General features: G+C 52.7%; 11 protein-coding genes across 11 annotated transcripts; 2 read left to right on the top strand and 9 right to left on the bottom strand.

Moving 5' to 3' along the window:
* The first annotated feature begins 1,447 nt into the window (after positions 1–1,447).
* Positions 1,448–3,889, top strand: HD553DRAFT_317755 (NADP-dependent mannitol dehydrogenase). The gene is made up of 9 exons (XM_046180790.1): positions 1,448–1,612; positions 1,773–2,033; positions 2,322–2,379; positions 2,622–2,627; positions 2,841–2,918; positions 3,045–3,118; positions 3,201–3,268; positions 3,352–3,463; positions 3,542–3,889. Exons 1-9 carry the CDS (start codon positions 1,583–1,585, stop codon positions 3,650–3,652), a joined length of 798 nt encoding a protein of 265 aa, XP_046033976.1. The 5' UTR covers positions 1,448–1,582; the 3' UTR covers positions 3,653–3,889.
* On the top strand, positions 3,890–4,849 carry HD553DRAFT_317754 (uncharacterized protein). The gene is made up of 4 exons (XM_046180789.1): positions 3,890–4,142; positions 4,215–4,341; positions 4,423–4,628; positions 4,696–4,849. Exons 1-4 carry the CDS (start codon positions 3,951–3,953, stop codon positions 4,798–4,800), a joined length of 630 nt encoding a protein of 209 aa, XP_046033975.1. The 5' UTR covers positions 3,890–3,950; the 3' UTR covers positions 4,801–4,849.
* HD553DRAFT_123141 (major facilitator superfamily domain-containing protein) lies at positions 4,769–7,454 on the bottom strand. Its single transcript, XM_046176523.1, has 13 exons — positions 6,872–7,454; positions 6,659–6,810; positions 6,416–6,580; positions 6,287–6,350; positions 6,186–6,223; positions 6,066–6,120; positions 5,980–6,005; positions 5,768–5,920; positions 5,690–5,705; positions 5,504–5,616; positions 5,341–5,432; positions 5,045–5,261; positions 4,769–4,981 (listed from the first exon to the last, which is right to left on the bottom strand). The coding sequence occupies exons 1-13, from the start codon at positions 7,263–7,265 to the stop codon at positions 4,892–4,894; spliced, it is 1,575 nt and encodes a 524-aa protein (XP_046033974.1). The 5' UTR covers positions 7,266–7,454; the 3' UTR covers positions 4,769–4,891.
* On the bottom strand, positions 7,455–10,064 carry HD553DRAFT_123140 (MOSC N-terminal beta barrel domain-containing protein). Its single transcript, XM_046176522.1, has 7 exons — positions 9,452–10,064; positions 9,209–9,262; positions 9,019–9,087; positions 8,778–8,908; positions 8,412–8,695; positions 7,881–8,323; positions 7,455–7,793 (listed from the first exon to the last, which is right to left on the bottom strand). Exons 1-7 carry the CDS (start codon positions 9,809–9,811, stop codon positions 7,644–7,646), a joined length of 1,491 nt encoding a protein of 496 aa, XP_046033973.1. The 5' UTR covers positions 9,812–10,064; the 3' UTR covers positions 7,455–7,643.
* Positions 9,982–10,868, bottom strand: HD553DRAFT_317743 (uncharacterized protein). Its single transcript, XM_046180788.1, has one exon. It carries the CDS (start codon positions 10,658–10,660, stop codon positions 10,319–10,321), a length of 342 nt encoding a protein of 113 aa, XP_046033972.1. The 5' UTR covers positions 10,661–10,868; the 3' UTR covers positions 9,982–10,318.
* A 323-nt stretch (positions 10,869–11,191) lies between these two features.
* HD553DRAFT_317739 (cytochrome P450) lies at positions 11,192–14,054 on the bottom strand. The gene is made up of 6 exons (XM_046180786.1): positions 12,372–14,054; positions 12,146–12,217; positions 11,999–12,056; positions 11,788–11,907; positions 11,653–11,719; positions 11,192–11,560 (listed from the first exon to the last, which is right to left on the bottom strand). The coding sequence occupies exons 1-6, from the start codon at positions 13,957–13,959 to the stop codon at positions 11,459–11,461; spliced, it is 2,007 nt and encodes a 668-aa protein (XP_046033971.1). The 5' UTR covers positions 13,960–14,054; the 3' UTR covers positions 11,192–11,458.
* Positions 14,055–14,638: 584 nt separating this feature from the next.
* Positions 14,639–16,687, bottom strand: HD553DRAFT_317738 (yippee zinc-binding/DNA-binding /Mis18, centromere assembly-domain-containing protein). The gene is made up of 5 exons (XM_046180785.1): positions 16,108–16,687; positions 15,919–15,974; positions 15,681–15,737; positions 15,181–15,284; positions 14,639–14,822 (listed from the first exon to the last, which is right to left on the bottom strand). Exons 1-5 carry the CDS (start codon positions 16,477–16,479, stop codon positions 14,761–14,763), a joined length of 651 nt encoding a protein of 216 aa, XP_046033970.1. The 5' UTR covers positions 16,480–16,687; the 3' UTR covers positions 14,639–14,760.
* Positions 16,688–16,849: 162 nt separating this feature from the next.
* HD553DRAFT_337031 (high affinity methionine permease) lies at positions 16,850–19,319 on the bottom strand. Its single transcript, XM_046182257.1, has 7 exons — positions 18,983–19,319; positions 18,660–18,898; positions 18,520–18,595; positions 18,208–18,422; positions 17,723–18,131; positions 17,480–17,642; positions 16,850–17,397 (listed from the first exon to the last, which is right to left on the bottom strand). The coding sequence occupies exons 1-7, from the start codon at positions 19,077–19,079 to the stop codon at positions 16,971–16,973; spliced, it is 1,626 nt and encodes a 541-aa protein (XP_046033969.1). The 5' UTR covers positions 19,080–19,319; the 3' UTR covers positions 16,850–16,970.
* A 495-nt stretch (positions 19,320–19,814) lies between these two features.
* Positions 19,815–22,821, bottom strand: HD553DRAFT_317732 (fungal-specific transcription factor domain-containing protein). The gene is made up of 9 exons (XM_046180784.1): positions 22,492–22,821; positions 21,938–22,432; positions 21,551–21,871; positions 21,319–21,469; positions 21,134–21,248; positions 21,041–21,065; positions 20,823–20,984; positions 20,557–20,741; positions 19,815–20,481 (listed from the first exon to the last, which is right to left on the bottom strand). The coding sequence occupies exons 1-9, from the start codon at positions 22,729–22,731 to the stop codon at positions 20,250–20,252; spliced, it is 1,926 nt and encodes a 641-aa protein (XP_046033968.1). The 5' UTR covers positions 22,732–22,821; the 3' UTR covers positions 19,815–20,249.
* Positions 22,822–23,079: 258 nt separating this feature from the next.
* On the bottom strand, positions 23,080–25,969 carry HD553DRAFT_329771 (glycoside hydrolase family 16 protein; the record flags this gene model as incomplete). Its single annotated transcript, XM_046181937.1, has 10 exons — positions 23,080–23,248; positions 23,342–23,653; positions 23,728–23,787; positions 23,861–24,057; positions 24,117–24,304; positions 24,375–24,502; positions 24,574–24,610; positions 24,676–24,815; positions 24,876–25,375; positions 25,886–25,969. The coding sequence occupies 10 exons, from the start codon at positions 25,967–25,969 to the stop codon at positions 23,080–23,082; spliced, it is 1,815 nt and encodes a 604-aa protein (XP_046033967.1).
* Positions 25,970–26,112: 143 nt separating this feature from the next.
* On the bottom strand, positions 26,113–27,378 carry HD553DRAFT_123030 (uncharacterized protein). The gene is made up of 6 exons (XM_046176521.1): positions 27,219–27,378; positions 27,057–27,111; positions 26,861–26,961; positions 26,737–26,800; positions 26,616–26,661; positions 26,113–26,555 (listed from the first exon to the last, which is right to left on the bottom strand). The coding sequence occupies exons 1-6, from the start codon at positions 27,343–27,345 to the stop codon at positions 26,361–26,363; spliced, it is 588 nt and encodes a 195-aa protein (XP_046033966.1). The 5' UTR covers positions 27,346–27,378; the 3' UTR covers positions 26,113–26,360.
* Positions 27,379–27,469: the final 91 nt, after the last annotated feature.

Below are 27,469 nucleotides of genomic sequence, written 5' to 3'. Positions count from 1 at the left end.
GGCGGACCGTAGACGGTGGATTTAGATGATAGGACGACCAGACGATTGAACGATCGGACGACCAGACGACCAAACGATCAGACGATCAGAGCGGCCCATGCTAATTGGGCGCTCAGACGGAAGACATAAGGCGGGAGGATGTACGCCTCTCACGGATTCAAGCCTGTCATGTTATAATATTCGAATATTACTATCAGAATGCATCTCTCTCGAACAGAATTGATCGAGATCCGAATGGTGTCCCCCGATTGAGCGATGGAGATGTAGATGAGAGATGGAGATGGAGATGAGGGATGAGAGACGTAAGCTTAGCAGCGATCGTTGGAACGTCGAGCGTCGAGCGTTGAGAGAGGAAGAGCGCAAGAGATCCCGATGGGAGATTGACGAGAGGACTGGGGTGACAGATCAACTCGAGAGCCATCTTAATCGGGCGATCGAGTACTGTAGGGTCTCGCACATACTGTAGCAGGAGGTTTCGGTTTTGAGACACGAGCCTTTGGATTGGAGGAAAACGTCGAGGTGTGGGGTGTGATCGGCGATTGGCAACTGGCAACTGGCAACTGGCAACTGGCAACGGGTGATATGCGACTCCGCGCCGTGATTCGACCCACAGCACAGACCGGACTAGAGACCAGGACCCGAAAGGATCATGTGTAGTGTAGTAGCGTAGTACTATAGAGTATCGCCGCACGGACGTACAGAACGCACGGATACAGGATACAGGATACAGGCTACAGGCTACATGATGACATATAGTAATCCGAATGGATGTTTGGGGTTAGGGGTTACTTTGGCTTCTTCCTCTTCTTCTTCTTCGTCTTCTTCTTCGTCTTGGTGGTAATGTATCTCGATATGCCACGGTTTCCTTCAAGTATCGAGTAACGAGACGAAGTTGGAATACGATATACGATAGAATAATCAAAGATCAACGATGCAAAGATGCAGATCCTTCCTACATCCCACCTCCACCACCTCGTCATTGTCGATCCCGCGCCGAACCGTAAGTCGAGGATTAGCTTTCGACTCCACAAACCAAAGGAAGGTCGGGGAGTCTAAAGGAGGTCCTTTTCTGCCTCGACCTTCATTCCTTTCGACCTCCTTCAGCTCGATCCCTTCGTGCTGCTCTACAGTAGTACAGTAGTATGTGCGCACGATGAAATGCCCCACCGGGATACGGTCCGCGAACCCTTCTGTACGCGATTATCGTCGATTCGATGTCGTCCGTCGACTGTCCCCCTTTGTGTATTCTCGGAAAGGGAGGTATGATATGATACGTAAACAAGACAAGGGGCCCGTCATCAAAGTCGATTCAACGAGAGGGGGGAGATAGACGGCGTACGCTCGTTGGCTTCGAGGTAGGTGATGGGTGGCTTTGGGGTGATCGTGTAGGCGGTGGGGTCATACAAAGGGACGAGCACGGTCATCGCCGACAGCAACAGAGTTCAGGGGACAGAGGGTATATATATATGTCTGAGAGGGTGTACAGATCGACCTGTCACTCTCGAGCTTTGGAAGCTATCCAAGCAGTCCGAATATACATACTCACAACAGCAACGACAACAGCTCATCGGCACCGACAAACATGGTCTTCACTATCGATTTCAAGAACAAGGTATGTCCCCCGCGTACCGTATCATATCGGCAACGAGCTACGAGTCACCTCGTCCACCTCCTGGCATTCCCATTCTGATCGAAAACACGATACTCCATACTGATCACAACATACTGTGCCATCTTCCACACCAACCCCGTACTCGACGAACCTTTCATAGAACTTCATCGTCACCGGCGGAAACCGCGGGATCGGCCTAGCCCTCACCCGATCCATCGCCCAAGCCGGCGGAAACGTCTCCATCCTCTACCGTTCTTCCTCCTCCGCCCCCCAAGTCGCTCAGGGGTTAGAAAAAGAGTTCCCCCGGCAAAGGTTTTTCGCTGTACAGTGTGATGTTACCGACCAGAAGAGGGTCGGGGAGGCTTTTGAGGAGGTCGTACAAGGGTTCGGTAAAGAGGGGGGGTTGCATGGGGTCGTCGCTGTGAGTCGCGGTATACGCTGATAAAGCCTGCTGGGCTGTGGGGTTTGATTTTGATGTTGACGAGACGTTGCTATCATACTGTTGTTCTTTCCCGTTCCCTTCGGCCCTCGTCCTCCTCCTCTACGACTTTCTCTCTCTGTCTCTCTTCTTCTCTCGCAATATCCATCAACCCATCACCCGCCGTATCCCCTCCCCTCGCCCCGGCAACTCTTCTTCCTTCCTTCCTCTTCCTCTTGTCCTCGCTGGGGCTTGGGACCTAACAATAAACTGAACAAATGCGTCTCACAGAACGCCGGAGTAGCCATCGTCAAGGACGCCCTGGAAGTAGGAGGGGAAGAGTTCGACTGTGAGCTTCCTTTCCCCCCTTGCCTCTCTTTCTCCCTTGCCTTGTCCCCATATGGTCCGGATACCGTATACGATCCTGTTATGGCTCACTGATATGAGATCTCTCCTCTTCTCTGTTCTCTCTTCTCTCTTCTCTCTTCGTATCGGTGTGGTTCGTTTACGCCTTATTCTCATCAACCCAACCCCATCGCATCGACTCGACTTGGGCTTTACTGGAATGATCCTGGGGGGGGGGGGGGGTAGTCATGTGTAAGCCCTAATTCCCCCAGATTCCCCAAGTCTCCGAGTCGCGGCTAATGTCTTCAACATACCTCTCGTCGTCATCGTCATCATCATCATCATCATCATCATCATCATCATCATCATCATCATCATCATCATCATCATCATCATCATCATCATCATCATCATCGTCCTATGGACCTACCGGACGTCTGCTTTAACCCTGCTTACTGCTCGCAGACAGGACCAACGTCCTCGGCGTGTTTTACATCGCCCAGGCCGCAGCCAAGTATTGGGTCAAGACCAAGTTTACCGAGGGTGAGTTCCGGGATATCACTCGTGTTAACAGACGGAACGAAGATAAGACGAGATAAGCTGACTCCTTCCTTTTGCACGTCCTTCCTCGTCATTGTCATTGTCATTTTCCCCGGCAACGTCGTACAGGATCGATCGTCGTCATCTCGTCGATGAGCTCGCAGATCTACAACCAGTCCGCCTTGAACGAGCCTTTGCGACATGTGAGTTTCGTCAATCTCCCGCAAGGAAAACTTGACGCGATAGAGCGGTCTGAAACTGATGTGCTGGGTGTTATCGTTGTAGGTCTTTTACAACTCGTCCAAGGCGGCCGTCTCCAGCTTGGCCAAGAACTTGGCCGCTGAATGGGCTCCGTGAGTTCCGCATATTGGTAGACACCGCACAAGACGTCGCCAGCTGACAGTCGATTCGCCAAATGTGTCGACTCGCCCTGCAGCCATGGCATCCGGGTCAACATCGTCAGCCCCGGGTACGTCGAGACTGAACAGTCTGGTGTGCACGCTCCTGCTGTCCGCAAGTTCCACGAGGACAGCGTCCCGCTCCGAAGGGTAGGTTTTTCGCGTTCGCCTTGAAGATGCTCGACCTGAGAACTGCGAGCTGACCCTCCGACCGCGTGTTCAATCTAGTACTCGCAACCCAAGGAACAAGCTCCTCCCGTCTTGTTGTTGCTCTCGGAGCATTCTAGCTACATGACCGGGTCCGAGGTCTTTGTCGATGGAGGCATGTTGATCTGGTAAACCTCGGGGGTCTAGCGGTATTCAACCTCCGGGCTTCCTTCCGGGTATGGATGACGTGTGACGATTGCCGGACTCTTGCGGCCGAGAGCGGGTGCTTCTGTGGGTGAAAGGGGCCGCCCGCCGGATGAAAGGGGAATAGGGGTCGTCATTCGACCGGGGAATGTGTCGAGGTTGCAAGGTGTAACTTCTGTACTTTAGCACCAGTACACCATTTATGAATTTGGTTCGAAACGCTTCATTGTTACCAACGTCCCAATAAATCTACAGTTATAGACGACGAGTTAGGCACTGCATCACGATGACCATCGCACTCGGATCCGACCGCACCAGCACGTCGCCGGCCGACACTTATACCCCGTACAAGAAGCCTACCCCAGAGTTGGCTTCTAGCTACAGACCCACTCATCCAGGCTTGCTCAAGGTCGTACTCGAGAAGGGGCAGGGGGACGACGGCGAGGATACGTATTCGAGTTATCTCGTCGCCGAGCAGGTCAGTCCTGGCGCATCAATCATCACGAGTGACGGCTACCTGACGAACGATTTATACTTTGCCGTCGACCAGGACATTGCACCCCACTCTACCATCTGCCAATTGAGGAATCTGACTTCCGGAGTTAAAGCGTACTCGAGCGTACAATATGGGTCGGGAGCGGATGATCATTTCGAGCTCAATTCGGATCTACTCTTTAGTGAGTGCTTGACCGGCCTGAACGACCCCTATCAAGCCCCGACATCGATGCGACATAATTTATCTGGTTTTGAACTTGCAGTCAACCATTCTTGCGAACCCAACGTCTTTTTCGACCTGACCGAACGACCCGCTCGGTCCACGCCTCGTCAGCCTGCCGATTTCCCTTCTTCCTGGAAACTCAAGACGCTCAGCAAGGGGATCAAGAAGGGAGAGACGTTGACGTTCTTTTACCCGAGTACCGAGTGGGATATGGGAGTTCCCTTTGATTGCTTGTGCGGGAGCGAGGTGAGTGGACGAGGCTAGATGGTGAGAAGTGTCTTGTCAGGGCTAACGGTGTTGGCACCGTTGCTAGAAATGTCTCGGCAAGATCGGTGGGGCAAAGCACGTCAGCTCGGACGTCTTGGACAAGCAGGAGTTTATCAATCAGCATATCAAGGACTTGAAAGCGCAGGCATAGGTGTCGTCGAAACGAGGCCTGATTGTATACCCAACACATAGAAGTAGAAAAATGTGCATTTGCATGTGAGGATAATGAATGTAGGGCGCGACTACGCCTTGACAAAAACTTTGGGATCGTACAACCATCGCATCCTGATGGCCATCACTACGGCCAGCGCAGACGTTCCCCCAACGAGCCACTATAGAATTGTGTCATAGTTGAACAATCGTTTGTTAATCCTACGGCTCGACTCGTCACTCACCATCGCAGGTCGATACGCAGCAGGCCCCGCTTCAGGACCACCAAAGGCGTCTAGTAACAGACCGGCAGTGACGGGACCAGCGAAGAACCCGACGCTTTCGATCAGCTCGATGATGCCGATGGCCTTGTCGATCCGGTGAGAACCGACGAGTTGGCCGACGATCGATCCTTGCAACGAAAAGAAGCCGCCCGAGCCCATCCCGACGATGATGGTGAAGCTGGCAGCGCGTGATGTTGATAGAACGAGCATCAACTTGTGTGGACATGAGGCAAGGGCAAGCGGATTCGCAGACTTACATCACGATGGCTCCCTGAGCGGTGGCAAACGGCCAGATCGTCAGTGTGCTGAGCGCGATGCAGAACAAGGCGATTATCCAAGCGGTAAGGCTCTGTATGTCACCAGGTCGTCCGTTTAGTCTGATCAATAGATTCGCAATGAAAGCGGCCACTTGTGACTCACGCCAACAACCAGATCCGCCAGTACCCCGAACCCGATACGTCCAGCTCCCGAAGCCAAGTTGTAGACAGCTCCGAACAGGGCACCTGTGCCAGAGCCATATCCGACAGAAACGGCTGTAGAAAAGGTCGTGCACCTCAGCTCTCCGTTTCACGAACGAAGTCGGCGAATTTTCTTCTTCCCACTCACTGTACTGTGGGATAAACTAGAAGGCCAACGGCGTGTCAATCTGTCTGCACATAATTCTTACCACAGCTAATCACTCACAAAGGCGGGAATGAAGAACGGGTACGAAACCACCAAACAAGCGCCCATAAACCATTGAAACGGTCTCGAGCGTAACAAGCTGGGCTCGTTCACAGTCTGATGAGGTTGACGTTGATATCGAATCGGTCCATCTCGCAGAATCCATGCAGCGGGCTACACGATAAATCGTGGTCAGCCTGTATTGGATAAGGTTCGGTCGCGAGATCACTTACGAGTCCCGCCACCAGCAAGCTCAGACCTAGATGCATTGTTCATGAGCGATGGGGAACGATAATTGTGGGCGCGGGACGATGCTCACCCATGACTCGGAACGCCCAAGGCAGCCCATACTTCTGAATGACCTTTTCGACGATCTTGCGAAAAGACGAGTATGATTTCAGCTTTGTTCAATCGCGGCAAGACATGGTTGACAACTCACCACGGACCATGCGGCACCTCCTAAGCCACCACCGCAGGCTATAACCGTAAATTTCGTCGAAATCAGCAATTCAGTTGCGATTTCCAGCAGACAGAGCGTACATGTAATCCCGATGGCAATCCCTCGTTTCCGCAAGAACCACGTTGCCGGCAACGGGTAGACCGTCTACAAAGATCCGTCTTTCAGCTATAATCTATTTGATCCGCACTCGAGGCCTACAAGGTACTGACCATGAACTGCATGGCGCAGGCGAATCCCTGAATCAACCCTTGCAGGATGAGCAACCCCGCGTAGCTGCGCGGACAAAAGCTCGAGACGATGCAGGCGAATGCGTGCATCGAGACGCCTGTCAAGCCTATTGCCCGTCTGCCGAAACGTCTGACGAGGCGTTCGGCCTGCAAAAAAAGTTTAGAAAGACGGTTTCAGAAGACAGGTCATGACTACAATGGAGCTCAACAACAGGCTGAACTTACGGGGAAACATCCAGCTGCATTCCAAAAGGTTGCGACTCCACCGATTATACTGAGCAGCCTGGTGCTAGCCAGACCCTGTTCGAGGAGGGCCGATTGGATCACACCCCAACTGAACAAGAATCCCAGAAAGTGGAAAGCGATGGTGAAGGTGCCTGCAAGATCTTGACATGAGCTGACAACCGATGATCGCAGAGTGCGATTCTCCTGACCTACAGGCCACGATAACCCAACCGAAACCGCCATCGACAGTACCCCTATCTATAGCATCAGCTCCGGTAGGCTCCTCTTCTATCCTAGAAATGGATTCCCGTATAGACGGCGTCTGTTGCGATTCCACCTCGGGCCTGGCTCCACTCGAGCTGAGTTGAGAGAACCTCCTGAAGCGTTCTCGTTCCGAGGCGGCGGCTGCCGACGGCCGACGGAACGAGGTCATCTCGATCCCACCACTAGAGCTGTAGACATCGTTTGCCGTGCTCCGAGTAGATTTGTTGCGATCTTGGTCGTAGGCATAGGGTAGGTCTACTACCGAAGGGTTCAGGCTGTCGTCTCCGAACGTTATCTCTGGGCCGAGCTGCTTGAGCTTTTTGGAATCGTCTGGGTCGTTCATCCTGGATTATAAGCGATATTATGAATTTGTATCTTGTTACACCCCATCCGGGACGAGCTCTGAGAGTCAGATCTAGTTGCAAGTGTTCGAAAGGCTTGAAACTAGATATCCTCAAGATTCGGCTCTGACTCGGAAATCCGGACCAAAGTTTATTGGATATCGTCATAATTTGTTCCGGCTTGGAAATAAGCATCTCGGGCGACGTCAGGTCTGCGTACGGAGCTGGACCAGATTACGGGAGATTCCTCGTTCCAATAATTGTTGTCTGGACCAAAGATCACAAAGTGGTCCGATGTACAACGGATATATGCTCAGAAATTAGAAAGGAGAAGCCATGATATCGCAACCCAAAAATTACTATCCTCCTTTCAGGCGAAATCAAGCCCCGCGCTTGTACCCGCTCGAGACAGGTAACGACCCCCACGAATTCCGAGTGACCACCCTCACCCAATCTCCGACATGAATCTCTAGGCTACCAGACCGATCGCCGGACATGGCGTTGACACCAAAGATAGGGGTATATTTTTGCTATGAAACGCGAAGTGACGTCGGGCGATCAGTTTGCGGCCAAGCCTTCCATCTGAAAACGCAAATCGCACTTGCGCTGATACTCACGGCGGGATCCACTCGTCGATACTTGGAGATCACCTTGAACGGGACGACCTTGTCCGGTTCGGCCGTGTCTGGGCAGACGTTCGGGAGTTGACATCGTCCGCAACGGGAAGTGCAGATCAGGGTACCTTTGCGGGCCGAGCTACCGGAGCTGGATGAGAATTCGAGTTTGCGCCACGTATCTTCCTCCCAGGCCGATGGTGGGGCGTTGCCCTTGGACGACTTGGGTTCGGTCGGAGTGTTCTTGTTCTCCGCGGGCGAATCCTGCATCTCCAGAGGCAGATCCTGCCCGCTCCCGACGATGATGTTCGCTCGAAACCTGTGGTAATCAAACGACCGTTCTCGCCATCGAGCTTTATCAAACGTCGGACCGAGGTTGGACAACCCAGAAGGGGGGTCGTCGGATGCCGAATCCCGGATCGACGCTGTTACCGCTCGATACGAGGCTGTAGCGTGCCAAAACAAAGACAAGAGCGAGCCAGGTCAATACGCTTGACGACACATATCTGGCCAAGTCCGAGGCTGAGGACTCACCCTCGTTGGCGATCAACAACGGATACCCATCCGCAAACCCCGTGACCACCTCATTCTTGCCCCTGTTTACCTGCGCCTGTTCCTCCCACTCTGCCTTTTCACCCTCACCGGGCGGGGGGTCGCACACGCGCTCGTCCGACTTGAAAGGCGAGACCTGGACCAGCTGAACGTCGATCCCCAAGAACCGGGAGATCTGTTCCGAGGGGGACACCGCAGGGGAATGAAGAGCGGGCGGAAGGAAAGCGGGGGGGAGTGTATGGCCGTGCATGATACTGGAAGGTATCCTATGTATTTCGATATGCACAAGGAGGGGTGATAGTCGTTAGCTCGCGATGTGAAAGCGATTGAAACGCCGTTGACACTCGCCTTTCCCAAGAACCCATCTCCTCCAACTCCGTCCGAAGACCAACAACAAAACCCTCCAGCCCAGAATCTACGGGGAACGAGACTCGCAGCTCGTTGCTCTTTTCGTCGATCGAACAGCGGATCAAGACCATCTATTCACCGTTCCATAGATATTTAGGCGGATTAGGTCGCACCAAGAGTATCGATCAGCTTTGCTTTTCTTCTGCATACGAGTGTGTAAAAATGGAAAGAATGTAGTCACCCTAGGCTGTTCCCTCGCGGTGACCAACTGCCCAGTCGCTCGATTCCTGATGGCCCATTGCCGGTCATACTGATCAAAATCCGAGATAAAAAAAGGTTCATGCCGGCCATTGCCATACGGTTAGCTCTGTTATATTATGGACAAGCAGATGAAGATCAAGAGGACTGAAACAGAGGCTAGAGAAGCTCACCTGGAGACCTTGCGGCGTGAGTATACTCGATCGCACGGAGATCCCGCGACAACTCTATGCACGAGCCGAAAAAGCAAACATATAGGGCAAAAGTTGGAGAAGTTGAGATGAACAGGGGAATTTCGTGTCGAACAGAATGAATCAAATCAGCTGCTTCTTATATTTTCTATGAGCGAAAGGAGAAGAAAGACGGGAGATTATATGCGGTGTGGTGTGAGAGGATGATTGGTGTTGATGACTTACCTTGATCGGATGAATGACGAGCCGTGTTACCCTGATATCCCTGTCCCTGAGACTTTCCCTCTGTGGATCTGAAGACCTTTCCTGTGCATCCACTTCGTCCACTTCCCCCACCTCGACTCCGTTTGCCGTATCCATAAGGGATTTCGCGGTGAGATCTTTGACCTTGAGATCGAATCCAGGCCACCCGCCTGGCAAGTCCGGTACCCCATACTCCCGTTCAAACGGGGTCAACGGCGCATCTCCTTCCGATTCAACTGAGCGTGAGCGTTCGGGCGAGAGGAGGGTAGGTACTGAAGAAGAAGATGAGGAGGAGGAACGGGAAAAGAGAGATTCCAAAGTGGGAGATAAGAGCCAGGACATTTTCCCTGTCCGTTCGTCCTTTAATTCGGGTTGGTTTATAGATCGGGAGCAGCGTGAGTGGGGCAAGTAGGTTGGAGCTAGGACGTTGCGGATCTAGGGATAGCCAGTAGCCAGTATGAACAACGATAGCTGATAGTCTCAGGGAGTCGATGTATCATCGAGATGAATATGAAAAGTTTCTTGACTCGACCCTCTTCTCGACCTTTTTCGGGTAAAGCCGAAAGTCAAGAAGGGTACTTGTATCGTCGTCGAGCAGGTCGCAGGATCGCAGGTCGACTGATAAGAAGTAAACTAGCATTAACAGACTCGTGACACCATGATATGATGTAGACGAGGAAGGAGAGATCGTCAACATCAATAAGGATGTCGCATATTCGATCGTGTTCCTCGGTTGACAAAAAGGATCGCTTTGATTTCGTCCTTCGACCTCTGGCTCCCGACCCCCCTACAGTAGTAAGCTCGCCTGACCCTGCTGTAATGTCTCCTCGGCCTCTCACTTCCTCCGACTCATAACTCCTCCCCACCCCTCTTGATCCTCATCTTCGGCTCCTCCATCACATCCACCTTCAAAACTCCCTCGCCCTTCAGTTCCCTCAGACTCTCCAGAACCTGCTCCTTCACCTCCTTAAAGACCTCCTTACTAGCGTCCACCTGGTAGATGTGCGAATCGACCAGTTCCCCTACCTGGCTTACGTACACCAAAGGCACAGGTAGAGATTTGACCAGCGAGGGAGAGGGCGAATCGGGTGTGCCCAACGTTTGAGGGTTATCGAAGAGCGGGGTGTTCGGTTTGAGGGTGATCGTGAGGTAGGCGTGGGTCGAGTAAGAGAGGGCGGGTGGGGGTGCCATAATCAATGATCGTCGTCCTCGTCGTCGTTTGTCTGTGGTCTGGTGTATGGCGCCGAAGGAGGTGATGATACAGTGTAGTAGTATATGCAGGGGCGGTGATGGTTCTGATATAGTTCGAGTAATCTAGATGATCGGAGAAGACGAAGATGACACGAGAGCCCGAGCCTAGGCCTTTACCGCCTATATGCTACTATGTGCACAACGGTGATGATGTTGTTGCACGTCACAGATTCTTCGCTACCCGCGTTTCGCCGATACCGGACCTCTCCAAAACTTGCTCCCAGCATCATTTCAGCCCCCTGCTTCTTCTTTTTCGCACAGCGAGCAAGATCTCTCGACTTGTAAGGTCATTGGTCCGGGGTCCAACGACCTGGTTGCAGGTCTGACAAAACTGGTGGTGTCCTGTATATCCTGGTGTGTATGCTAGACATTCACAGAGCCGTTGCCGATGACATGGACGTCATGCTCTCTCACTCGACAACCACCCAGAAAGAATAACCCATCAGTAAACATTTGCATAAGCTTGCTCGCTGAAGCCGGTCGCACTTGTATAGCTTGTCATATCATAATTTCTCTAACCCAGCAGAACGACATTTAGAAAGATCCCAGACCATCAAACACGTAAAACTACCGAAACGGTATTTCCAAACAGGGTCTACCCATCTAACTTAGTTGATATTGGTCAAAAAGAGACTGAGAGAAAACCGGAATCCAGACTCTGTCGAGCGAGCGAGATGTGATCGTCTATAGAGATCCCCCCACAGGTTCCAAAGACTGCTTCAGATCTCGTTTTCCGCCCTATCCGGACTTGTCCTTGTTTCGGAAGGTCAGCCCGATAGGCAATTGCGACCCGACGTCCGCTTGGTCCTTGACGATAGGTCGACCGGCGATGATCTTGGCCTGCCAACGAGCGCGAAGTTGACGAGGGGAAATAGGTGCGACGTCAGTTTGCGTGAGCCGTTAGTAACCGTAAGAGACCGTTCGGGACTGACCATCTGCGCCTGCAGTTCGAGACCGGCGTAATGCAGTTCAAACTCTCGGAGCATCGAGGAGATGATGCTGACCAGCCCGAACAACCTCTGTATCAGCCGACCGCGCGATGGTACTGACTACGCGAGACCACTCACCACATGACCTGAACCTGAGCGTACCGCCATCCGGGGCAAGTCCTCGGGCCCATCATGAACGACCAGGTCTTGAGAGGCGGGGCGTGCTTGTCGGCCTCGAGGTCGAACCATCGGTCGGGTCTGCAGCGGAGCGCAAAAGGTTTCGCACGTGGCGATCGTCAGCTCAACATCCTTTTCACAACTGGATACGGGGAAATCTGAAAAGACCCACTTGAACTCGTTGGCATCGGCTCCCCAGATATCGGTCGATCGGTTGATAGCAGCGATTCCTACAAAACAAGACGAGTCAAGGTCCAACCCGGAGGTCCTGTCAGCTAAAAGAAAGACACACGACCGCGAGCTCTGCGTCACCACTCACCGATGGTCAAGACGGTTCCCTTGGGCACGAACATCGATTCGATCGGCTCTCCATTATCGCTCGCTCGGAGGGCTAATAGCGTGGCGGAACGTATCATCCCAAGAACCCAAAAACCGGATCCAAACAAAGAAAGGAAGAAACAAAAACAGGATCAAGTCAGCAACCTGCACGATCGACAAACCACTCGACAACAGAATCCCAACCCCCCGGGTAACCGAAAACTCACGTCTCGACAACGGGATCACGTCATCCTCGACCGCATCCCGATGAGTGACCGGTAAACTCGGTTGCAACCTGGACGCTTCGAAGAAACAAGCCCTCAACAGGGGCAATTCCGCCATCTCCCTCCACGTCGGCCTGCCCCCCTCCCTCCCCTCGCCTTCACTGGCGACCTTTCTGTCCAACTCTTTCACCTCCTCGTAAACCCTAGCTTGGATATCCGGGTAAAGAGAGAGGTAGTACAACAACCAAGCCGCGGCCGCTGCCGTAGTCTCATGCCCGGCCACCAAGAACGTCGTCAACTGTCCCAATAATTCCGGCCTAGTGAGTCTCTGATCGGGTTTGAGGTCCGTGGCCCTGTTCGCCCTAACGAGAACCCCGAGCAGGTCCTTCTGATCGCCTTCGAAATCCGCCTTTTCCTTCAACCCGGCCTCTTCCACGGCATCTAACCGTTGATCAAGGATCCCCCCGGCTACGTGGTCCATCAACTTGCGGGCTTTGACGCATTCCCTATTAGCTTTCGTGATCGGTAACATGGTAAACACCGGGAAAAGGACGGCTGCGACGAGTGTGACCAGTCGATCGAAGGTAGAGGGTTTCAGGGTGGCTTCCATGGCATCGTCGAACGCTCGGGCTAGGCGGTTTTGAGGGGGGATCACGGTCGTCGTGTTGGTCGCGTTGTTGGCCGTATAAGTAGAGAGGTTCTTTTCGTCGAGAACGGAGTTGCTGTTAGAGTTGGAGTTGGTGTGACCGGTGTTGATGGTGTCGGTGGTGCCAGTGGTAGAAACCCGCCTCCTAGCGCTCTGAACCGCATGGAAATCATACCCAAACCCAGCTTTCCCTATGATATCCAACGAACACGCCCAAAGGACATCCCCCAGATCGAGTACCGTCATCTCCCCCTTATCTCCCTTGTCCTCATGCTGATTTCCACCAGTGATCATAGGCTTCCTGCCGGTCCCCTCAGCTTCCTTTTGATTTTGGGCCGCAAGAAGGTTTTCCTTTACAACCCCGACCATCCCCTCACAAGCATCCTGAAAGACCGGAGCAAGCCTCTCCAAATTCCTAGTCTGGAGCGCCGGAACAATAATCCTCCGTTGCTTGACCGCCTGTTTGGACGTCGCCGTCACCAGCCCTTGCCCCAATAGAACTCTGAGGATCCTCTGTCGGATCTCCGACTTTTCGTAAGCCCCGTGTCCTGGTCCGAAGAGATGATGAATAGCCGTCGGATCCGCTACGTAGACCGAATGCGTGCCTAGAAAACCGGGGTAGACGATGACGGTGGTATCATGGGTGTCTAACCATCTCCTCTCCGCTTGCCCCGGAGGAGAATCCAGAATAACCTGGTTGGCTCCTAATAACAATGACGGGCGTTCTTTGATGCGGGGTAGGCGGCGGAGAGGATGAAAGTGGGTGTAGATCGTATGCGAGAGGAAGAGGGCGTAAAAGAGTTTGAGGATTGGGTAAGAAGCTAGGAGGGCGGAGGTGATTGCCAGGATAGTCAGGGGGCTTGTGGATATGAGTGTTGAAGTCCATTTTGACGAGATGTGAGTGGACACGCCTAGGGTGTTGAGGAGGTCCATGATTATAGGCATAGGTCGGTGTGGTGATAACCGTCGAGGCCCTGGGATTATGAGCCACGATACGTTGATGCTGAAGGAAGATGGTGAGGGTGAAGAGGTTGTCGTCGATACAGGATCTGATTGCTATATGATCCAGTCCAGTCCAAGTCGAATGAATGGATTATCTTGGCGACTCGCGGCCTGTGTGAGATCGAGGTCGAAACGATCGGATCGATGACGTCAACGGCGTCGGCACCCCACGCAGCACAGCCATGTCACATCGTCAGCGATCCGGCAATGTATGGACACCACAGCACCCGGTCAATCATCGTCGATTATTATATGGACGATCATCGTGGGCTTCTGGCTTCTGATATCGAGGCACAACCAGGCGAGGAGCTCGGGAAGGGCACCCGTCTTGCTCGTACAAGTCGTCAACGTCGCAACTCGCCAGAGTCCGCGTCACCTGCTCGGCCCATGAAGCGAGCCAGGCCAGGATGATGAAACGTCGTTGCTCTGCTCTTACGCACCACTCGTCTTTCCTAGCAGCCTAATACCGTAGGTCAAAACGCATTGACCCCCAAGTACTCAGACTATCTCCCCGAAAAAGAAGCAAGGGAAGACTTCCTCTTTTTACGACAAAGAACCCGCCTCGTTTCGTAGCATCCTAAATATCACATACCATATACAGTCTAATCCGTTCCGCTACATCACATTACATTACATTACATTACATTACATTACATTACATTACATTACAAATATGTATACAGTCTGATCCGTAACCCGATCCCCCTTTTTCCCGTCCTCCTCACGCCTCCTCACGACTCACGCTCACGTGCCCAACTCCCAATTGTTCTCCTTGACCGTCTTGGAAGCTTCCAAGATGTACTTGCCTACGATAATATTATTGATGATAATTTAATCACCTCGCCGTAATCGCCGTCGAGATTTTTTTGGATACGGATATCGAAATCAGCATCAGCATCAGCATCATCAGCGTCAACGATAACCATAACAATATTAATAGTAGTAATGATGATAACGATGATGATGATGATGAGATCCATCGATAATAGTATATCGTCGACCACGTGAGCCGACCGGTCCACTTCTCCCTTCTTCGCTTCTCGCTTCTCCGTTCTCGTTTTAAACTTTGAATCTCGAAAGGGGAAGGGAAAGGGAAAGGGCAACAAAGAGGAACCCCGAGGGGAGGGGAAAAAACCCACATCCTACACTCAACTCAAGACTCACCCTCTTTATACACCTGGTCCCGATCCTGAGCTTTCAAATACGTCCAGCCGAGCGAAGCGTCGCAGGACGTACAAAAGAGGTCGGCTACCGTATGCAGTCCGGTCCTGATGATATGTCGTGTCGGGTCGGGTCAGGTCGTGTCGCGTTGTGCCGCGATGCGATGCGATGCCATGCCATGCGATGCGATGTGCCCAGTGACATGAGCATGAGTCGTATTCAGGAGTGTTCGAATTCGAATCCAGTTGTCGATTTCGATGTCGTAGGTGGAGGTGGAAAATGATAGGATAGAACACGTATGGGAAGGAGATAGGTAGGTAGATGGAGCGATTAATTAGGTCAGTATCGATCATCCCATGATTTCCATCTCTCTTCCGTTCAGAGGGTGGAAACGGGTTATAATCACAACGGGCGATGAAGATCGAGGATATGTGTGGGGAAAAGAACGTATCGGATTCCTGGGTATGGTTGATGTGGGTAGTGTACTGTACTGTGGGACTGACAATAACCTCCTCTCCTCCACTTTCCCTAATTTCGTATTCACCGTCGAATGCATCAGACTGACCACCCCAACCCCCCAACCCCGATTCAACACACGCACACACATAACCAAGAACAGAACAAGTTGTCAGTACGATTCTCGGTGAAGTGTAGTATGATGCCAGTTAGGCAGCGGGAACGAGTAGGGAAAGAGAATGACGTCGAAGCAGGAAAAGGAGAGAAAGCGGGGGGGGGGCTTACTAGGCTCGTCCGTCTCGCCCGGAAAAGGCCTTGGAGACGAGTTCGTCCTGCAGAGCCTATCATCCATACAGGCGATCCGACGGATTGTGCAGCATTGAAGGTGAACACGGTAACGATGGGGATATCATCAGAAGTTTGAGACGTCCATAAATCGTATCGATGTGAATAGAGCTAGAGACGTGGACGTACGATGGGAACCAAACATTTTCGACAACTATACACCGGCTTGTCTTTGGGAAAGTAATGCACCTTGACGCTCTCCTTCGCTTTCCGGTCGACTGCTTTTAATTTCGATTCTAGGTCTAGGTCTGGTCGCTCTTTGAGAACAAACTGGTTCGGGGGAACTGATTGGTTTGTTGACGATACGACCACGGCTGTGGTCGAAGAAGCGACATTCAGGCTGATCTGTCCGGTATCAACCTCGCCTTGGTGATCGAAACCTGGAGATCTGCTTGCGGTTGCGGGACCTGGTGTGGTCGGCTGAGAATCATCTTCAACGGACGATTGAGAAGCGTTCGATGCCCGTCGAAGAGCGATCGAGAGGAAACCTGGCGGTCTCATCTTGGTATGGAGGTGAGCATGGAGATCGGTCAAAGGTGCAGTAGATCATGGGATAGAGTTCGGCCGAGGTCTGGTTCGCCTGTTGATGATATGGGATGTGATCGACGTGAAGAGCTCGGATCCGGGGTCGAGGTGATGATGATGACGAATCATTCGGACCTCTGTCAAACCCCGAGGCGCACACCTTGCTTGCCACCAGCCACCAGACGATATGCCCTTAGTCAATCATACCATTTGCACATGGGAAAGGGTGGAATGGTCTGACAAGCATAGACATCAAACGACGAGATGCAGAGTCTCACTTGCGGTATGTGTTGCCGGCCAATGAGGCGCACCGGTCTCACCCGTGTAAGAGAAAGGAAACGCAAGGGCTGACGGTATATCCTGGTATCCCTACAAATACATCATATACATAGGTACATATATTCACTGAGATTATAAGCATCTCGACCTGACTGATCCAAAGTACCCTCACATAGACCCGGTCTACTCTAGATCTCGAAACCATCCTCCTGGGGGGAACTTCCAGCCTTTCGTTGTCTCAACGGGACCCGCTTGAAGACGTGCCCTTCCCACCCGTCGATCTCATCGATCACCGTCTCCCTGACCAACTCGTACTTGCCGATCTTGGGCATGATGACCGCCCAGATGACCCAGTACCCTGCCCCGGCGAACATGATGCCCCACCCTACCACGCAATGGAGGTAGTACGGCAGGTGTTCGTATACGTTCTGTCCTTCTGAAGGCGGGACGAAGGGAGCGACGATGAGGTAGATGTTGGATAGGAAGAAGAATATGGCGATAGGCAAAGTGGCTCGGACGGGAGGGTGGAAGCTGTATTCTTCTCGATGGAAGTAGAGGTAGACGAGACCGAGCGCGACAAAGGCGTTGACGATGGCGAGGGGGTAGGAGATTACGCTACAGTGTGGGAGAAAATCGAGACTTCGTGTCAGGGCGCGCGTCTTCTTATATACTTTTCGCACCAGCTAAGAGGACTCACTTGAGGATGAAGCTGTAAGCGTCGCCAGGCGGAGGAGCCAGCATGATGATCACCGACACGACCCAGTGTTCGAACAACCCAGCCAAGGGGGCGTTGAACGGCTTGTTGCTCGCCCAGAACCGGGAGAAGGGCAGGATTCCTTCACGGCCCAATTCCTGAACCACTATGATGTGATGCGCGGCATAGTTGAGGTAGAGTCAGCAAGGTAAAAAGAAGGCGATTTTGACAACTGAGGCGACATACATCTACCCTGCGAAAAGATCACGCTGAGGACGTTTCCATACGCCGACAACGCCACGAACACACTAAGCGCCCTCTCTGCCTTTTCACCGAATACGTTCCTAAAGAACGAAGCGGCGAGGATCCGACCGGAACTGATTATCTCCGCCTTGGGCACCGCGGCGAAGTAGGCGATGTTGACGAACATGTACATGACGGCGATAGAACCCAGAGCGAGGGGCGCGGCGATCTTGAGTGTGCGGACGGGGTTCTTGGTCTCGGACAAGGCGTAGTTGGCGTTGCTGTACCCGATGTAGGACCAGATCACGTTGTAGAGCGAGGTGACGATCCCATAGGCGCTCCCGGTTGTTCCCTCGAAAGCGTTAGAGAAGTTGTTGGGCGGGTCGACCTTGAGCGCTCCACCGAGTGCGGCCTGCGAATTTCAAGAACCGACGGGTTTAGTAAATACCCAACCCGGTTTCATGAGCTAGTTGTGTTGTATGACTCACCCATCCGGCGACGACGATAATGAGGATAATAGCCAGCTTGATGACACCCAAGAGGTTCTGCAATCGTAAACCCCATTTCAAGGCACAGCCGTGGATGAGAAACGCCGAGGTGATACAAGCCAGTCCAACGGCTCGTTGGTTCCAGCGGTCGACGGGCACTTGGGCGGCGTGTAGGATATATTCTCCGAAGACGACCGAGTTGGACCCAGCCCAGCCTATAACGGTGCGAACAAGGTGGAAAGAGAGTGCAGTGTGAGTCGGGAGACCTGCACATTGGTGTGATGGGCTCGAGAGAGAAAGGGCAAGACTTACCGAGCAGGACGACGTAGCCGGTGAAGACTGCGGTCGCCAGGAACTTGGGTCGTCTGTATACGAACTCCAGGTAGTTCTACAGCATCACATCCAAGTGGTCAATGAAAGAGTAAAGAAGCGCGAAGCCATGGGAGACTTACTTTTTCTCCGCCGTTCTTCGGAATGGCCGTCCCAAACTCCATATACACCATCATTCCTGCCGCAGCGATCAACATTCCTGCGACCCAGATGAACAGGGCCAACCCCACACTTCCTGATAGACTGAGAATGGCTGATGGGGTGGCAAAGATACCGGTCCCGATGATCCGATTGAAGATGAGGAATGTAGCTGAGACAACCCCGATCTGACGCTTGTTCTCGCTGGCTTCATTGTATGGACCTGCGAGTTTAATGGAAAGACGTATGAGCTTCTTGAGGTTTGAAGGCGGTATATGTGGATTTGTATGGGTATGAGGAAACTCACTGATGGAAGCTTCATTGTTGTAGTCGAGAGCTACTTTGGCTTCGGTATCCGGTCCGCCGTTCGACTTGTCCTCGATAGAGGCCGTGGGACTGGGCATGTTTTAAGTTTCGAAGTGTCTAAAAGACTGAGATCAGATAAGATGCGCCGAGCGATAGGAGTCCGCTTGATAACGACGTCTTGGCCAAAATTCATCTAGATTGATAGCGGTTCATGATACCCGAGTATATACACTCGTCGCTTGCTCAGTTGAACGTATGATGGACTCGAACTTGAACGGCGAAAAAGTCCAAAAGTCGTGCTCGGAGCACGACGACCGAGGAACGACAATGGCCGCAGCCACCTTGGCGATCACGCAATGTCACATGGGAACAGCAATATGATGCCATCATTCGGAGATCATCAGGTTTCATCTGAAGGTTCTTGGAAAAAAAATCTTGCGAGACAACTCGAGAATCGTGGAGTCTCCACAAGATCACGCCACCCGCTGGCTGGACGACGTTTGAGCGGTGTTTAGTCGCAATTAGTCGTTAAGCGCGCACGCAGCGTGTCCGATATGATCGGCGCCAATTTCGAGCATACTAGTAGTACAGACCTCGGGTTTCATCATCAGAAGCAGCGGGGATAGCTTTCAATAATGATGTGTACGTCCAGGAGAAAAGTAGTCAAAGCGAAGACCGATTTTTGGGGAAGTTCAGCATCGTTGATCGGTCTCGCCTCGCATGCCATGATCTTTTTCACTGCAAATGCCAAGCCCGACCTCGAGGTGTCGAATGGCGACATGGGACACCGCGCGGGTCCTCGATCACGTCTTTCCTATGCTCGACACGACTTTTGATTGCCCGTTGAAGCGATCACGATTCTACCTTGCGGATGTCATTACATAGTCCGTACAGGAGATCTGAGCTCGTCCGGATCCAAGTCCTTTCACAGGATGACGAGGAAGGGGGCCAGCTGCGCGCCAAGACCGTGGGGTTCGCCTGCGATGGTCGTCTACAACAGACTCATGTTCCAATCTCGAGACAGAAGCTCGAACCGCGCGTTAATCCGAATATCAAGCTCTCATATCGCATTAATTGAAACGTCAAGAAGGGCTGCAGATCCATCTCTCGCACGAGGTGTTGCTCCTTTCGTCTATAGTCGTTTTCCATCAGGGTCAAAAGTAAGCGTGGTTTAAGGCTCTTAACTCCCCCCTCCCGCGGAACGTCATCAAGCGAAAGTATAAGCAGTCGTTCGTCATGTAAAAACGAGTCACCTCTCCATCTCGAGCCTAAAATACCGGGACGTAGCACTCCTGCATACGCAAGAATTCTGCAAAGTCGGTCCCGACCCTATCTACAGTTCCCTCGTCCAATATTTTCCACATGCGCGTCGTCGTCTTTTGTGCTATGGCGGTCTCGCACCGGTAAGATTGAGCGACCCGGTCGTACAGTCCCGAGACCTTCCGTCTGAGGTCTGGGTCGACTGCAACTTCGGCTGCAGCCCTTACTGCGAAGAGTAGGCTGTGAGGAACGCGAGCATAATCAGAACCTCTCGTCTCCTGATTCCTCTGGGTCGAAAATGCTACTGGGACTGACCCTTGCGAGTGTCCTTGATCGATCGCCAGATCGAGCATCTCGACCGTTTCGGCGCAAACCTGCTTGACCCATTCTTCGGACGGGTGTTCTTGCAGCATCTGCGAAATCCATATGTCCATGCTCAAGGTGAAGGCGCGATTGCCGATCGAGACGCGAAATGCCATGGGGTTCGACGCATCGGCTGCCTGTAGTTTTGAACACGAGATGAAGCGTGTGAAGCCTCAGATGCCTTGAGTTCGTGTTCTGAACCCTCGAGATTGTCTCACCTGGCATTTATTCGTGTTAGCCGCCGTCTTACAGCTGAAATTGAACAGGTCCCCTCGCCACACCAAGTCCTGGTTTGCGATGGCGGCCTTGACTTGCGGGTATGCGCACGCGGTGGCCTCGAGCTGTCTTAGTCGTACGTGCTCGAACCAGAGATGGCCGGCCTGTCGAGTGCTCTTAAGTGCCGGATGGTCTGCGAACCTGAAAATCGCCGGCTCACCTGACATCCTAGCAGCATTGTAGCTCTTCAGGGATAGGCGACAAGTAAGAATTGGATTGCTGCGACTCGTCTGACAGACAGCCTGCTTCTTACCTGTCTATCCCATGGACGATCTCGACCTGATCCTGCAGTCCGTACTCCGCACCGTCAAGGAACCACTCGCCAAGGTCGTCACATAATAGGGGTCGTCGTAGAACGCAAGAGAACGCTACGCGTTGGAAGATCGAGTCCGCAATTAACGCTCCATCGGATTTCGCTCGTGTGACTCGAGTACTCACCCCATACTTCCAAACAGACGAGCTGCTCGATGAGGAACCGTCGCTGAGGCGTGGGTCTGGCGGCCATGAATCGTAGAGGTCCCCCCGCGGAGAGGATCACGCTCGTCCCAATCAGGAGACCCTCTTCCCATCGTTGGTCGCCAGCGAATTTCTTCGCGAAGCGAGTCTCCAAAGTATCAGCACGATTGTCATGTCGAACGACTCGTCTCCTGTACGATCAAGATCAACTCACATCCCGCAAGGTCAAGGCTAAACTGGACGCGATGATCATGTCTCCTTCTATAGTTCCCGGTCCCGCCTCACCGATACTGACGGTCATGTACAGCAGGTCCAGTGCGATTTGACGATACTCCGATCCAGGTCGTGACGTCTTGTAGTTCCTATCGCTAGAAGCCAACGCAAGCAGGCTACTGCGAAAAGCGTCGTGAGCCGGCGAGAAGCCGTGCGGTAGCAAGGTCGCCAAGATCGCAAATTGGGTCAGCCAAGGATTCTGACAAGTGTCGACCCTGACTGCCGTCATCTCCTGACACAAGTTGTCCGTAAAGTGGTGAAACTGTCGATATCGTACGAGCTTCGTCAGCGGGGAGGTTCAGTTTCGCGTATGGAGAGCGATGCGGACCAGAAGTCTGTCCATGTCTCGAGGGAAGAACGGCTTGAGGGCGTCTGCGGCATCCAAGAAGGGAAGGGAGGGTGCCGGGGGGGGCCACAACGTATCTGGATAGGGCCAGAAATTCCGTACGCTGCCGTTCGGCGAGTCATCTTCGAAGAGGTTGGGTCCCCGTATGCTATGGTTGCTAGGCCCGACGTCCAGTATCAACCGCGGCTGGTGATTGAATGTAATCCCATCTCGTATTACCCGTCCGGTTGGGCCTCGACCGTTGTGGTCCCGGCCGGTAGAAGACGACCCTGATCGAGCTGATCGAGATGATGAGGAAGAGTTACCGAAGGCAAAGCCGGCGAAAGGATCGCCAGGCGTTGTTCCTACAGATCGATTCAGCGATCTTAAAGATTCGGCGAGGGCTATCGCGAACCGAGATTGGGTTCGGCTTTCGATGTCTTGTACGTTGGGGGAGTGTAAGCTCGGGGAGTTTGCTTCGCTTTCTGGATAAGTGCACTATGGATGTTAATCTTTAGTAGTACACGCCAAATTGCAGAGAGCTTGGATCAACTCACTCGACCTCTTCTTAGGACGCATGTCTTGCAAGACGGCTTCTCTTCGCCACATTTGACCCTCCGGGACTTGCAAGGCAGACATCCATCCTTGCTCTTGCGAGAAAACTTGCGTCGCCTGGGAGCAATAGGGCTTGATGCAGTCGTTATGGTCTCGCTCGATCGTCCGGCCTGACCGATAGCTGCGGGTTCTTGAACGGAGTCGGAATCTCGACCGGAGACGTCATCCCCGGCAGTCGACATCGCAGATCTGGGGAATTGAGATATTATGCTTGAATTGGCTACAACTACACCACGATATCGCTAGCGTCTCGGTCTCACCTAGCTTGGATGATGTGGAGAGTTGAGAGCTGCTGATCTGCTGATGATCATCGCGAGATGCGGACCCTATCTGAAGCAGCTACTCGCTACTCGCATGGTTTGATGGTAAAATGGTATATGAGGTATGGACATGAAAATGCTGTCTATGAGGCACATCTGGTATGAGGCTCATGAATCTAGGACCAAAGTCAATTGTCATTCTCGAGCTGGTAGATGTGCCTGTGCCATGATCTGATCTATATACTTGTCCTCCTGATCGGTCAGTGATGACTATGGGCAAAGGCCAGATTCGTCACGATCAACATTCGTCCTGGTGGGATGGACCTCTTCAGCTTGAAGGCTCGGGTGGCGTATGAGACGACTACTCACGATCAATCGGTTCTTCGGCCAGCCGTATATCTTGTCCGGAATCTGATCGTAAGTCGAGATGTTGGGGTTTCTATTCCGTTCCCGGAAGTCGATCAGTTTCCAAACTGAGTGACGAAAAAAGAGACTGAACCGCGAGGCGCGAGTGTTCATGGATGATACTAACGTGAATGCCACGAGATTGTCCGCGATGAATTTGGTGGTTGGGAAACCTTCTGGGTCGCATCCGACGTTGATCTTCTTGGGATCCTGATATACTCGAACATAATCGACGAGCATGTGGACCGGCCACATTTCTTCCAAGCCTTCATAGTCGATGGCGCCAAAGTTGGGACTGATCCCTAGGTTCAGGATGAGGTACATCGGCTCTTCCGGTATGAGTCTCTGTCCGACTAGTGTCTGCGGATCTGGACGGAGAGCCGAGCCTGTCATCCACCATGACTCTACTCCGTCGTTGACCCATCGAATGTAGCCCTCTCTGTGTTCAAGACGCGGCCAATATCAGCCTGATGGTACACCCTGCCTCTGAGATCCTGAGTCGCCTGCTCTTACCCTCCCGTTTCGTATTCGGCGCCGTACTTAGACAAGCATCCAGTACCTCTAGGACCGGTACTGAGTTTCGAAATCACGATCAATTCTCAGTCATAAGCGGCTTCAAGTACGGCGGCGTCAGAGGATTTCTTACTAGCAATCCTGATTCGTATATGCCAAACCAGACGTCGACTGTTGATAAGCGTTTCCGTTGAACGTATTGAACTTGGTAACCTCGTCATCGTTGATACCATAGTCGACACCGGAGATGTTATTCATATACCATCCAGCATTGAACGGAGCAAATTGACCAGACTGGGATACTTGCCCTCGACGCTCGGTATGATCGACCTGGACACAGAGCTCATCAATTGGACGATCTGATGACAGACTCTTCCCGCGCATCTCACCTGAGCTTCAACGATATCCAGCTCCGGCGCGGATCTCGCTTTCCACGTTCCGTCAGCCTTCTTTGGGCCCGGGTGAGAGGGATCATCGGGGCAAGTACACGCCGAGAAGCGCTGTCCTATGAGGTACGACAGACTACCTAGGTACGGCTCGTATTGCGATCCTGACGTAAGCGCGACCTCGGGTTTGCCTGTATCGAGACGCGATGTTGCGTTTCAGAATGACCTTGCTGAAGCGCGCAACGGCCGAATGGAGCTTACCGTTAAGTGTTTGGTTAGGCAATGTACCGATATCGCAGGTGTCGTATGAGTAAGGCCACATGCCATCGGTCGTCCCACCGTAGCTAGGCCGAGCGAGGTTTCCCATCAACCAAAAAGCGGGCCAAAGTCTATCGCCAAATAATGGGGATTGAAAGGCATGAGTCGCTAAACGCGGTAAGGTTTCGGATGATAGACTCACCCGTATACGTCGCTAGTTCCAGGCAACGAGATGCTGGCTACAGACAGGAACATCAGTTGAGTCAAGAGTGCATGAATACCGGCGCATTCCGGGCTGTCGTACCTTCGACGTAGCCACCTGTGAAGCAAAACTTGTTCCACGAATTGATGAGACCGCCGGTATAGTTCAAACCATGATTTGGAGTCCGGCTGAGGGTGATCTTGAGCGATCCCCCTTCGGTAGTAACTGCCCGAGGGTCGTACCTTTGATCCGATCTTCAGCTATCGCCTCTAAGCAATCATCGTGTGTCACGTTTGACTCACCACTCGAGGTTGTTCGTCGTCCAATAGTGGTAGTTCTCGGCTTCCCAGAATGGGTCATCCCCTTCCCAAAACGTACGCCCTTCACGCTCAAATTCGTCACTAAAGACAAGCTCCCATTGCTCGCCCGTTTCCAAGCTGGTATGAAAATAGGCTTCTTGAGGTGTGTCCGAGTCTATCAATCCAAAGCCCCTTGGCAACGTCCCGCGCTGACCGGTGGCATTGATACCGCCTAGATTGTAGGCTCCGCTGGTATTACCCTTGCTCTTATCATCTCTCGTCATGAATTCTGCGATGGGCCATCCAGCGAACAAGGCAATCAATCCAACAGCCAAGACGAGTATACACCCGCCGTTGATCAGACCGCGAAGGGTAAAAATGGTGCCCCCATGATCGATCCTGCGGTCGCGGCGAGGATCTGGGTTGTGAAGCCAGTCGTCGGGTTCCTTGTCGGCGGGTGATGTCGCGATGTTCCAACTTGCTGGGCTGTAAGACAGGTTGAACTGAAGGCCGGAGGTAAGGCAAATGTGGTTAGTTGATACAACGATGCCGATATCCGAACATCCTTAGCTAAAACAGCGACTTGCCGGCTGCGACCGTGCAGGATCAGGAGTGGGCATTGGGCTGGATGACAGTCTACTGGAGACGGTGCGCCGGAGCTCGATATAGTCCTCTGCATTCAGATCTGATCCGCCTCCGCGAGTGTCTCGTTGTGACCAAGGCGGCATGACTGGAGTCGATCCTGCACGCTGAGGGAGCCCTGATATCTGCGAGAAGCAAGCGAAACACAAATCAGGTATATGCTTGATTCTCCATTTCTGATGTCAACAACCTGAGCAGCAATGCCTCATCGAACCAGACTGACTGAACAAAGGATCAATCAGAACAGCACAGCAATACCCCCCGGACGTGCGCTTCTACAATATTTCGCTATCGAGGTTGATGGATAATCCTTCGTCGTCGCGCCTCTCCTTGTGCCGCGCAAGCGCACGTGTCCGCGTGTGCTCGTATACTCGTATACTCGTATACTCGTATATCGCTCGCTTACAACGCCTACACAGCTCGAACGCTTGGCCGGCGGCTTCCTCAGGGAGCATTCTGTCTCGGATTACGCAACTTGATGCGAGCCATTGACAACTTGCACATCTCTGGGGAGAACAGCAGCAGCATTGAGACACAGGTCATCGACTACCCACGGCTAAATCGCTAGATAACCCAGATGATGGTCAATCGCGACTGAAGCATGTTACCGCATATGATATATAGCGTGCGTGGTGTTACATACTACTCGGCTGCGCCCTGTCAACACTATCCTCTTCCGTATAGCTGCTGCAAGTCCTTGAAACATCGAGACAGGACGTGGCGACCTGTTATCCCAGCCGGAAGCGTGTCGGCTGATAGTGTAACATGTACAGCATCATGCGGACTACGACGACGTTAGGTGGACAATGTCGACGAGTTCCTACAGTCTTCTCGCATAATACAGTCTCAGAGACCAACACGTAAATGCTTGGATGGACTACTGATGACCCCGGAACGGTCCCTATCAGACTCGTCACGATAAGCCGGACTCGACTCCTCGTCTCCGGAAGCGATGAGATGGTGCCCGCCAGTCCCGATTGCACGGGCGTTCCAGTCAGGGAAGCGTCGAACGTATAGCATGAACAGGATCTCCAGAGTGATCTGCGATGCAGTGCCGTTCTCTTAGACTTTGGCAGTCGGGCAGGCACTATGCCGACTCACTAGTACGAACACTATCCAGCCTGCGGTTCGAGTTGCCGCTGCCTCGCTAGAACGAGTATAACGTTTGCGTTGATCAGTCGCAACGATTCGTCACGAGGTCGCTAGGCAACGATTTACTCACTTGCAGAATCTTCCCCAGTTGCACCAGGTCCGCTTGATTCTGTCGGTCAGGACTGCCGTGCCGACTGTCCGGATGCAATCAGATCAACGGTCGAGGAATCGATTCGATTCGAACTTCTACTTACTGAGAGTCAGCACCCAGAGAGGAGTGAAGATCTTGATAGCCAAGTCGGCGCCGACAACCTTTTCTTCCCGTCGAGCGGTAGCTGTATAGTTGATGATCGTGCTGGTCGTGAGCATCGCGAGGTGAAGCAATTCACGCAGCCAAGACGACATGATCAGCTTGCCATTCGTAACCGCTGCGAAATCCAAAGTGCTCACATATACACGGCCGCTGTCCATGTCACCGTTCCCAACAGGGCTAGGATAACGACAGCTTTCATAGCAGTGGGATTCGAATCAATCGTATCAGATCCGATGCCTCAAGTCGCAACATGTCGGACGCTTCATCCGGCTGATTTTTGGCTGCAGCCTTGTACTTACGGAAGACAGACATAGCCCTATTCACCTCACCGATAGCTATCCAGCCCATCACTGCCATCACGACCGACACGAGCTGGATGAATGAGAGAAGGACGACGTGGACGTTGTAAGCGATGGCATGATCCATGACGAGTCGCGAATTGTGCTTGTGAGGTGACGCTGCTGTTTTGGCGCGACGTCTGATTGTCTCGAGGGCGACAGCAGTAACATCGTGTTCATCCTTCATTGACCATATAGTGAGACGCAGACTT

Source organism: Filobasidium floriforme (assembly GCF_021052385.1).
Source record: "Filobasidium floriforme strain CBS 6241 chromosome Unknown HD553scaffold_22, whole genome shotgun sequence".
In the NCBI taxonomy this organism is placed as follows: Eukaryota; Fungi; Basidiomycota; class Tremellomycetes; order Filobasidiales; family Filobasidiaceae; genus Filobasidium; species Filobasidium floriforme.
Note: the sequence above shows the minus strand (reverse complement) of the source record. Positions and strands in the feature narration are given on the sequence as shown.